We start from the raw sequence: 12,490 nt of genomic DNA on the forward strand, positions 1-12,490 counted from the left end.
CCTTACTATATAGACACAAAATGTATCTTGACCCACACCTTTTGCTAAGATGAATCTTAGTGAAACAACAAGAGAGAACCACCAGTTGATGAGTTTCATCTTATTCCCCTCTCTGTTTTACTAGCTACTATAGTGTAAAATAGCTAAAAAATGGGTAACTTATACTTGCAAGCAGTACTTCTAGAAAATTCTGGGGTATTGCTAAGGCGCATCCCACCTTTCCATGTCAGGCTTTATTTCACTGATACTGGTCTAAGAAACACTGCCGGTCCTTTTGCATGGCTCCCTCAAGAGGAAATAATCTATTTGATACCAAAATTAATAGAAAAAAATTTTGTAGTTCTTAAAGTATCACACTATATTCAAAAATTTCCCTCTGGAACATGAGCAGCCATATAAAACTCTGTAGATGAAATTACATTAAAAATAGTCAAAAATCCAGATTTTCTCTTGCTCAATATCCATCTTCTCCAACACAATAAATGATGAAAAATCAACCTGAAGAATACATGCATATCAAGGTATTTTGTAAAATGCATAAATATATATAGTTACAATGAAAAGGGAGATTGTCTGCTTACAGTTGTAGACTCTTTCTGTCCAAACAAACAGAAGCCTATACCTAGTTCTGAAACTCTCTGAATGATAATAATTGATGAGACCATAGCAGTGCTCTATCTATAGCACTTAATAGGTTACTTACCACTATTAAAAGCCTGTAACTCAAAAACCTGATGGTCTTTTCCAATATTCAATATCTCTTAAAAGGCATAAAAAGAGAAAAGAACACAGAAATACAGTTTCACAGAAGAATAGTAAGTTAAAAGTTCCTAGGGACATAAAGAACTTCCTTCCTTGCTTAAGAGGATTTGGCAGTCTGAAGAGGGTAATATCTAATCGTAATTCCTAAAATACATAAATACAGATGATGGTCCAGAAGGGCAAAATGGACATTACAGGTAACATCCACTAGCCAGTATGGGTCTGGAATGAGGAGTGAAGAAATCCTTAGAAAGAAGTTCCTAAAGCTTAAACTTAGCACATACATTGTGCATAGTGATATGTGATATTTGCTTCGGGAAGCTGTGAAAGTGATTGATTTGAAATTTGAAATAAGGTAACCAGAGTATCTACTTGATCAAAATAAGTTTTGGAAAGACATCAGATCCATTTTGACAATCACCTAATATCCAGCAGTCTTCACTAGTAATAAGAAGGCATCCATAGGGAATTTCACCACCAGTCCTTCTACTTACTACAGATAATATTAAGGAGTTTAATTGTAGCTGTAATTTAAGCATGTATTATAGACAATAGCTATAGAAAACACTGCAAGCTTGTATTATGACCTATATAGTTATAATGTTACTGATCACAGAACTAATTTTAAAATTTGGAAAATATTTTCATTTTTAGCCATTTTTGACAATTTATCTATTCCAACTATTAATCAAAGACTGGGTCACAGACTAAAGGCTCGGCATACATTATTAAATTAAAAAAACCTAATGGATCTGCTGATTAACATTGGATTAATATGTATTTAAACAAAAACCTTCATTGTGACGGTAACAATTCTTTTCCAGAGTGGTTACGGAGGCTCCACCTGTGGAAATATCAAAACCTGACTGGATGTAGCCCTGAACTGCCTGCTCAGGACAACCTTATGATTTCCAGACGTTTCTCTTCCTACCTCTGCTGTTTCGCGATTCTGTAATTTTTTACTTAAGGTTTAAAAGTATTTATGTATATTAAGATAGATAATTTTGTTTGCTCATGACAAAAACATGTTTTTTTTCAAGAATTAAGTAACTATGTAGAGTGAAAAGGTAACTTTTCCAGCAGATAATATCAGTCAAAAACTGCCAAATCAACAGTGAGTAGCCAATCAAAATCACCTCACCCTTCCAACAGTGACCTCACTTTCTGATATCATTATATTATCATGTATTATGAAACTGTTCACAGTTTGATATTATTGTTCCCACAATGTTGTTAGGTTTTTTGGAGAGGAACCTAAAAGTTTCTTTGTTTCTTTGTTGTCGACAAGAAGGCATTTCTCCTTTAGTGAGATCTGCGAGTGTATTGATAGCATTTGTCTTTGAGTTTCATAGGAAATAATCATCCAGTCAAATTGTTGACACTTTCTACTTTACTCTTGGGAAAATCACGGCCTGCACATCAAATGAAGGTATGAGAAAGCATTATTTCCCACCTACCTTCTTTTGCCATCCTTAAAGCTTTTATTAGCGTTTTGATGGCCTCTTGGTGTTCTTTATTTTCTAGCATTTTGTCTGCTAGCAATGTATAAATTCTCCAGAGATGCTGACATGCCAGTGAAGCATAAGTGCGGCCTGTCTCATCCTTCCATGATGAGCCCTCTGTTAGCTGATAAAATGCTTCAAAATGCTCAGCAGCTTTCGCGATGTGACCTGAAAAACGTCATTCATAATTAAAATCAGTGCAATCAACAAAAATTGTTGAAGTTCTTAGTCTATAATAATTTTATCATTAAAAGTAAGTTATAGACAAACATTCCACAGATTTTTCAAGACTCCAACACGTAACTCACAGATCGCTGGAAAATATGGTCAAATTTCACAGTAACGCTCTAATTTAAATTTATCACATTTTTAATTAGCTTTCTTTTGTATATTCCTAATGTTGAAGAGGTGTTATTCCAGGGGTGTAAAGTCAGGATATTCTAAAAAAGAAATTTATTCTAGATTCATAAAGCCTTTGTGGTTCTCATATATCAAAATCACATCTATGCATAAATAATCACAATGGAGACCATTCCTCAAGTTTCTTTTTCCATAATGAAAACCTGTGCTGAAAGATTTGAAGTGTAGATGATAAAGGTACCAAAACTGTGGGGAAAACCCAAAAATCTTAATTCAAACAAATTAAATCAATGAGAAAAAGAATTATCATGCAAAGCATTTATTCAACAGTTATTGCAAGGCCAACTTTGATGAGTTTATCTAGTAAATTTACTGCAAGAGCATTAACAATTGATAGATTAATTATTGAGCCTGAAGTAATATACTCCAAGGTCTTCAAATGCAAGTTACTCAAACATCTTTAAGGCAAAAGAAACTTTGAAGATAGAATTCAATTCATTTTCACATTCCAGCAGTTTTTCCTCTATCTTCAGCTGGATTTACCTCTGTGCATAAAATTCAATATAGATTTCCATACCTGCTGTACAATGAAAATTCAAAGCTCTTGGAAAGAACAGATAAGCTTTTTTTCATACATAATGGGTATTGCTGGGAAGCAGGTAAGATAAGACTACTTACATTAAAAATAATTTTAAAGAAAGCATTCTGGTCACAATATCTTGTTTAGCAAAGACTTTTCTTTAGCAGGGAGAATGGTGAATGTGACCCTGCCTTCATAAGTTTGTGCGTGTGATGATGGAGGAATCTTGTCCCTTTGATCATCAGTATATCAACTGTATTGATATTAACAGCTGAAACAAACCACAAAGTATGTTAATTTAGATGTTTGTAGCTTACACCTCTTCTGAGATGTGATTTACAAGGAACTATTGCTGCTTTGCAGTCTTTTTTTACAGTGTTGAATTCAAGATGCAAAAAGAACCAGGGAGGATAAAAGCTGTTTCCCAGTCATTGGAAAGGAAGAGAGAAAAGCTTGGAGAATGATCTTTTTCAAGCATTCCTAGAGAAAATGAGGTTTTCTTCCCAGGCCTCCAGCCAACCTAGAGGCTGCAGAACAGCTATGACAGATTCCTCTTATTAACTCAATTTAGATTTGTCTTTTGCATATGTTACCCCTTTATAACCATGCTTTCAACTCTGCAATATAAAACATAACTCATCTTTATTAGAATTGAATTTATTTTCATATTAAGTTTCTCTGATGATTAAAACAAGTTCAGCTAAAACTGACAAGCACAAGAAACTCCCCTTTCAAAGATGCAATGAATTAAATGAGTGCCATAGACAAATAATTTTATGGCTCTACAGCCTACAATTCATGTAGGAATCCCAGAGGAGACAATAGGTGCTGAAGAGTGCAGTGCCAGGTGAAAGGGGAGACAGCAGGCTTTATTCAGTTCCATTCCAGCTAGGGACAGGTATTGGAGAGATGGCCCAAAACACTGGGAAAACAGGAAAAGTTCTATACATTCTTTCCAAAATATCGCACACTTGACATCAGACTGCACAAATAGAAAGACAAAGGCAAATTACAACAACCAGTTACAAGCTGTTCCCTGACAGTAGATGTAACAAAAAATAGAGATGTATATTTGCTGAAGTTAGATGAAAACCTCAAGAGATTTCCAATCTGAGTCTATCCCATTCAGCTAACTTCCTAGGGCAGAGTCAACGCAGAAGTCAACAGAATTCCAGTTATCCAAGTAGCTAAAGGCAGATGTAAGATATCGAAGAGGCTCATGTTGGGCTTTGTGACAAATGATTGAAAGTTGAGTTAAAATTTAATGTTAATCTCTAGGCCAGCATTTTGTTCACTTGGTTTCTCATAAGCACATACAGACTCTTCCTTGGAATTCTCCCCCAAGTTCATTAATAAATAGTTTGTTATTTTGAAAGGGTACTATAATACAATTGAGTCATTGGGATACATGACATATGTAATGGATTCTTTAATAGCATTTGATTCATGTGTTACTCAAAACCTTTTAGTAAGAATGGGAAGCAGCAAACAAACAAGTGGTATCACCACGCAGCTGAACAGTATCTGAGTTTCTCCTGACACTGTTAACATGATCACCTAACAGGACACATTGTTTAGGTAAATAAAACTTGCAATCTTAAGGACTATTTTCAGGTTGTTAGAACTGTAGGTGTGGTGATTCTTACCCCAGCTCCCTCTCGTGCAGAATCCCCTTGTGAAAGTTTCTATCAGATTAGAAATGGAACTCATACATTGCATGCACCCCAGAGTTCTCAAGAGCTGACCAAACCCTAAGAGCTGTGACCAGACACTCCTTTTGCCAGATCTCAGTGAAACCTCTTTGGAAACAATCCATCTACACCAAGCTTCAAAATTATAATATGATTCTTTTTTGGTAATATTTAAATGGATCTATATTACATTTGGCTTCACTGAATTACCAAGAAAGGTTATGCAGCAAAAGGTAAAAGAATCTGCTCACAGAAATACTAAAAACAAAGTGATGTACAGAAAGCCAAAATACCTGCTAGTTTCCTAGACAAGGAAGAGGTGGAATTCCTGACATGAAAGCCCTTACATGGCTGAGAATTTGCTTACAGAAGACTCTTTCAAATAAAATGAGCTATTTGGAAACTTCTCAAATTTGTGGAAGGTAAAATGTTTTAGACTTTGGAATTTATTCTTCCATGAATATAAACTGAAATCTAATTACTGAATACTAATAATACTAATTACTGAATAACTGAAAACTAATTGCTGCCATTGGCAAATGACACATCAGCCTATTTATTTATTCTATAATGTTTCTGTGAAACTCAAATGTTGTGGGAAAATCATCTTTTCAGGGGGCTGGTGAGTTTAGTCCCTGTCATGAGTCAGTTCAGCTGGAATTGATCAGGCCAGTGCATTCTAATTTTTAAATATTGAACTGCTGCAAGTGTTGGCTGCAGACATACATAGAACACCATCAGAAAATCTTGAAAAACATTTGAAAAAAACAATTAGCCAATTACAGAACATTTCTGAGGATAAGAGCATTTTTATCTCACTTGCAATGCCAAGTCAGAGTTTTAAATTACTTTTATTATGAACAGAAAAAAAAAAACCCCTCAAAGACCAAAAAAAGCAAAATGAGAGGAAAAATAATGGAGTAAGAAAATCTCTTGAAACGGTTTGCAGATTTTTATAGGTCTAGGAATTCAAAGATAAAATCAACAAGGTGTTTCTAGGAAACCCATGTTTGAAAAATCTATCTGCAGAATGTTACACAAAACAGTAGAGCTATTTTCAGTTGGCAACATTAATAACAATTGCATATTGATTCTCACACCACCATGCAGAATTTATCTCAGTGGATACCAAATGGAGTTGGAGAATCTCTGATGTCTCTCTTCTTATAAAAGGAATCAAAAACCAGAATGGTAACTCTTACAACATATGTACTACCACTATAAAATTTTACACTTCTGTGTTTTTTTTTATAGTTTAATATAACTCAGGGCATAACAAAGGAGATCCCATCAGCAATAGCTTAATCTTAAATACGAGAGGCTAACATTGTCACAATAGAAATTTGAGAGTAGAAAATCAGTTTAAAACAATTATATTTGAGTATAAGACTGACAAAGATTTTTGCTACAGTTTTCACTGCGTTGCTTCTAAGTAAAAGACTAAATCTATTCATTCAAGCAAAACAATTCAATATAATTTTGTAAATATGGAAGAGAAATGTTTTTAGATCATCTAAAAGTTTGTATCTAATTCTCCTTAAAACCCAATCCAAAAATACACATTTGCTATATCAAAATAGATACCAAACCAAAACCAATACGGAGACTACTATTTTGCCCTTTTTTTTTAAGTAGAAAGATTGACTAGATATTAACACAAATGGGTTTAAATGTGAAGCTGCCATAAAAGCAGGCACATAAATGTAATTCTCCCAGCCGCTATTTTGATGCACATTTTTGATTCCATGAATATTTTATGAAATGGCCCAAACTAAAGCCATATAACATTCCTGCATTACTGATGCTTGCGCCCGTAAGCTACAAACATTAGAGGCATGATTGAGTGCATTAAAATGAACTCATTCAGCAGCGCATTGATTACTTGAAGGAGGAAAAAAAAAAAAGTTACTCCCACTTAAGAAAACAGCACACAAACCTGAAGTTTTCAACACTGAAATTAGAGACTCAAATCTGAATAATGTGGTATTTAATAAATAAAGGCAGTGCAAAACTATCTAGAATGCTCTACATATGTTCCTGACTTTAATTAGGTGAGATGTTAATTAGGTCCACAGATTGCTTCCAGTAGTGTACAGGTAATTTAAAATGTCACAATCTGCAAAATGCAGTGACTGACCTGCTCTAGCTCCATGCCTCAGCAATACTGAGAACACCTAATGATTTCCTTTTCTATCATGTCGTATATTTGCCAATGAAAATAATGCTACAGAAACAACTGCACAAGAAAAGTGACAGGTCTGTTAGGTAACCTGCCCCAGCACCACCACTAGAAGCAGGAAGCACATTTAATTCTAATTTGCAAACAGTTGTTGAGGGCTTCAGAAAATTTTCCACTGTAGGTTAAAACAACTTAAAGGAAAAATAAACTTTGAGTATATTATAGTGCATTTAAATCTAGAGCATCTTTTGCCATCAGTTATTTCACTACAATGAGAACACAAAATCTGATTGAAGCATCAGTTAATGGTAATGAAAACCAAAAATGCTATTATCTTTCAAAAGATATATGCTTACATTTCAGTCTAACTGCTTGAACTACCTGTTTTATGCTCAGTTTCTATGTTCAATTATGACAGCACTACTCATGCTGAAATACTTAAGTCTGCCATGGAGATTGTTACAAAAGTGTTTAACAGAGAAACGTAAGTGTTCACAAGAAACATAAAACCAAGGTTCTCATTCAGCAAACACCTCTCATTCAGCTAAACCACCTTGCACTCCTGAGGTTCAAAGAACTGTAAAGAAGTCACTGGGACAGCTCTCACATACAATAACCTGAATTCATGTGCCAGCTGAAAAAACAAGCAAAAATTGTGGAAGGGGTTTAAGATAAAATTTTGTGGTTTCATAACTCTCCAACATCCATCTCAAACATTACCAATTATCAGCCAACAATCAAAGTGATTATTTTTAAGAAAATTAATAAACCTTAATTTACTTTACTTTAATTTATTTTAGAGAAGCTGATTTTTTTTTTTCCTTTTTCAGAAAGATTCCACCATGAACTTTAGCAAAATCATGTAGGCAGTTCATAAGAATATTGCAATGAACGTGCTGGCTCATCATGGGGTATTCTGACCATTCCTCCAGTTTGACAATACACCAGTGGATCTTACCTGGAGTCCAAGTTGCCTAAGGCCAGCTTAAGTCACACCTGGGAAGTAGAGCACTTGAGGACAGCAAGGAGAAAGGAAGCGGGAAAAGGAAAGTTTCAACACAACCCAAGATGTAGCATGGTGGACTGACTGCAGTGCAAAAGGACAGTATTTTATCTTCCCTTCTTTGGGTAAAAGACTGCCAGGCTAATCCTAGGTACTGCACTGTAGAGGATGATACATTATTTCTGTTTACATTACTTAAACAAATGTGTGTTTTCTGAAAAGAAAATCATAACTGTAGTAATCCAGTAAGCATTTGAGCATATGTAGTCTTGTCCTCTGAGGACCTATATTACTTGCCTTAAAGCTCAAGCACTCAAAATACACCTATAAAAACCTAGAGGGCAGTGCAGACTGCAGAACCCACAGCAGGACAGTTCACAAACGCTGTATCACACCACCAGCACACTGGGATATCACACCTGTTCTAAAATGGGCTTGCTTAAAGGGTTCTCCAAGAGACACCTCACAAGACAGGGATAATGATGGCTTTTCTGGTTGCCTGGCTGCTCTCTAATCCCTTCCCCTTCTGCTGCCAGCACTCCCGAGCTGCAAACAGGAGGGTTTTCCCACAGGCAGCTGAAATGACATCTGCTTTGGGAATGGTGTACTGTGGACCAGCAAGGGGAAAAAAAATGACAACCAAACAGGTCCCAAATGAAAATTCCACTAACGTGTCTGTCTTACATTCATATTCAAATGAACTAGCATGCAAAATACTGGTTTACAATTAAAATTCCTTTATCTTTTTAGGTTAACACATTTTGTGAAAGCAGTATTTGTCAGATGCTGCTTTTTGATTTGTTTGATTATATATAAACACTTTTTGATATATATAAATTTAAATCTGGAGAAGAATACTGCAAACAATGTTGAACATTAGCTGAATGATCACATATGCAAATTGGAGAGAATGGAATTCTTGTTTCACAGTATTATTCAAGCCTTCTTTCATGCTTGCAGAGCATGAAAGTGTTTTCAATATACAAAGGCTACCCAAAGATGCAAAATGTATTCAGGAAGCTCACACTGTAAGGCTCCAGGCTCTGGGTAAGAGCAGGCCCACAATTAGTGGGATGCTCCAATTTCAGGATTCACAAATGTTTCAATGTCTATGGGTGGATATCTAAATGCAGAAAGGGAAGGGAGCAGAAAACTCAGGGATGAATGGCATATACTTTGCAATTCTGTTTTTCAGTTCTCAAGAGTTTTTAAAGTTCAATAGAAATAATGAAAACAAGTTATATTAGCATTTAACCTCAAAGATTAATATGATCATTATCCATTAAAGAAAGTGATGCTGAAGCAGATTAGTTTCACTAAATTATGTTTTTGCTAAGTCATGTCAAACACTTGCCTTGGTTTAAATACTTTTTGGGCAGTGTTTACATTTTATTCAGATTCCACCCAGTTTCCCTTATTTTTCATAGCTTCCAATAACAGATTTATTATCAGATGCAGCGCTCCAGCATCGGAGCTCTTCTGTGGTGCAATGATTTACTCCAGAAGTGCAGTTGGATTAATGACCTGCTAAGATCCCAGCCAACCTGAATGATTCTCTGAAGAGTAAGATATATTTTTATTAGCAGCTTCATGCTTGCTTTACCCATGGCTTCTCCAGTTTATTGGTAATGGCTGAGGACATGCAACCCTGGCAGCTCTCAGTGACACTGGAAAGGCACCTCTGGAAACAGCTTCCTTTATCAATTACTGAAAGGAAGAGCTGCCTCCAGGAAAGTTTATGATGACAACTGCTGGTCCAGCTACAGTATTCCAAGACCTCTCAAAGCTTTGAAGCAAAGAAAAAAAAAACCCTGTGAGTGAGCGGGCAGCTTCATCTCAGCACTAGTCATTAAGCAGTAAATAATTAAAGTACCCTGGAAAAGACAGGTAAAATACAAGCAGCAATGTCAGTAATAGACATGAAAGAGAAGAGAGGGAAAAAGAATTTAAAAAAGCAAAGAAATAATTCATTTGAAGTTTTAATAAAGTTTCATTTGCAGTCTTGTTTAAAGATATATCAGACTTTAGGGATGTAACCTAATTACATTTTTATTCTAAGTTCTATTCAAATATCTTGGACTTTGAATCTTTAACACAGATCAAACACAGTATAATTTACTCATGGCTATCAATACTTTAAAAAGATCTCTTCATTAAATGTCATGGTCTTATGAACATGCACATAAAGCAAACAGAGCAATATTGGATACCGAAAATATTTAGAATATGATTCGGACAGAAGTATCTATACAAACAGTTCACCTGAGTGCAACATATTATATTCAAGCACACATCAAATGTTTTTTCTAAAATATTCCTGATACATCTTTCATAGTTCAAGTAAACAGCCATAGCTTTTCTACATGACTTGAAAATGAACTTTACAATCACTGAACACCTAGGAAAGGAAACTAATTTAGGATCTCTTTTTCATATGTCAAAACTTTTAATGACAACACAAATGACAGAGTTTAGAATCAGCACCTGAGCACTGCTGTGAATATTTTGAAGAGTTTATTAGAAAGCAAGAATACAGACCTGTCCCCAGGTGTTATAGCAGAACTAAAAGATTCTCCATTTGAAGAGTTAATCCAGGAAACTGGGAGTGACCATGAAAAGATTAAGGAACCTTACTTCTTCTTAGTGTAAAGAATATTATTACTTCCCCATGCTTAATAATAAACCTTGATTTAAATCAACTAAACTAACATAGAAAGTATTACATTTTCACAGGATTTTGTGTCAGAAGTAGGAGCACTACAGAATTCTTGAGTTCTCTTATTCAAAATATCTTTATTACCCACCAAAACCTTTTAAAAATAAGAATAAAAATAATTTTATGAAGAACATTTTTATGAACTTAACAGGCAGACCCCGCTTGCTTTCACATTGCATGTTCAGAAGCTTTTTTCAGACTTTCTCAAGACTGCTAATTTGAACTGAAAATATTCCTAATTTCTATAACATCAATTCAAGACAGTACTTGTCAATACCAGTTCAATAACAGTAACAACCCTGTAATAGAAGACGTTATTTACTGGGGAGCTACTTTGTGCACTTGCAGGAGAATGAGCTCAATTATTTAATAAACCTGTTCAATTTGTCCTCCCAAGAATCCAGCAGGATTTATGGCTGCTTCTGACTGATAGAAAAAAGTAGAAAAGTTTAAAACCACAACAAATATCCAAAGAGTAACTCCTAGCAATTTGCTGCTTAAATTTTTTAAATTATGCTCTACAATCAAGTTTTTCCCAGCTAACATATATTTAATTCTTAAGCAATCAGAAAACAATAAAATTGCATTGTGAGGTACAGGAAGTGCATAATAACAAAGGAGAACTTCAGTTCAGCTTCAGTTGATATGGTGAAAATCAATGACTGGAAGTACCTTAAATGGTCAAACTGGGTATGGAGAATTTAATGTCCTATTAATGGAAGGCTTCTTTCTGTCTTTAAAGTGGAGACTCTAAGTGTACAAACTTAAAATTTAGCAACAGGTTTATATCGTCAAAGACTAGGGATTTGGAAACAAGCAAGTATGTTCCTGGGTCCAAACTATTCCTACATGTCTTTTTCTGAATAAGCTGCTTGAAAAAAAAAAAAAAAGATCATAAGTAGGAATAAATCTGACAAGTTTATTTGTAGTTTGAGATATGAAACCTGAGGCAAGGAGAGGGGGATATCATGATAAACCAATGGCATTTGGTTACTACTGTTATATAAACATGTATTTTCTCTCCAGACAATGAACAGTACAAAAAGACACTTTTAGGGTAGTCTCTGCAGAGAACAAATCCATATGATCATCCTGTTCTTCAACTACTTTTGGAGTGAATTTCAACAAAATTTGGTAAGAAGTCAATAGGACAGTAAGTTCCCACCACTTTTTTAGAAAATTAATATCTTAAGGATAGACACTGATCCAAATGCCAGACAGACAGAAAGGCAGAACTTGCTGTACGTGTTGAGACAGCAGCACTCTGCTTGGCCAGGGAGCAGCATGTTCTCATCTAGCTTTAGTTTATCACAGTTTAGATTTATCACTAAAACTCACCAAGTACAAGTGCTGTAGAAGCACAGAGGAAAAGGTATTGTATAAATGCAGAACAAACCTGTGGTTCCCATCTGAAAATCTCTAAATCTCTAGAACTGTGACTCTCCTTTAGGACAGTGTCATGTTTCAACTAACACACAAGCCTCATATAAAAAGAAATTACATAGGAATTTATCTCTTTAAATACTTTCTCTCTTTTTGGTCTACACAATGAAAAAAATCTCATTATAAAGATAATGATGAGCTTGATGTTTTCTCAAAAATCACAAATGTAACTGGGTATCACTTTAAACCAAAACAAGCTGCTTACAGAAAGGAATCTCCAACACACACAAAAGACGGACAACATCTATCTTTTA

At 35.0% G+C, this 12,490-nt stretch overlaps 1 protein-coding gene across 5 annotated transcripts in view; it reads right to left on the bottom strand.

Annotated features, from left to right (window-relative positions):
• Positions 1-12,490, bottom strand: part of TTC29 (tetratricopeptide repeat domain 29) — a 119,939-nt gene that overhangs the window by 68,499 nt on the left and 38,950 nt on the right. For all 5 annotated transcript variants that reach the window (XM_086889395.1, XM_086889396.1, XM_086889394.1 and 2 more), the window contains one exon: positions 2,220-2,432. In XM_086889395.1, the coding sequence (XP_086745521.1) occupies positions 2,220-2,432 (213 nt within the window). The remainder of the gene's footprint in view (positions 1-2,219; positions 2,433-12,490) is intronic.

Source organism: Cyanistes caeruleus, chromosome 5 (assembly GCF_971803275.1).
Source record: "Cyanistes caeruleus chromosome 5, bCyaCae1.hap1.1, whole genome shotgun sequence".
Classification (NCBI taxonomy): domain Eukaryota; kingdom Metazoa; phylum Chordata; class Aves; order Passeriformes; family Paridae; genus Cyanistes; species Cyanistes caeruleus.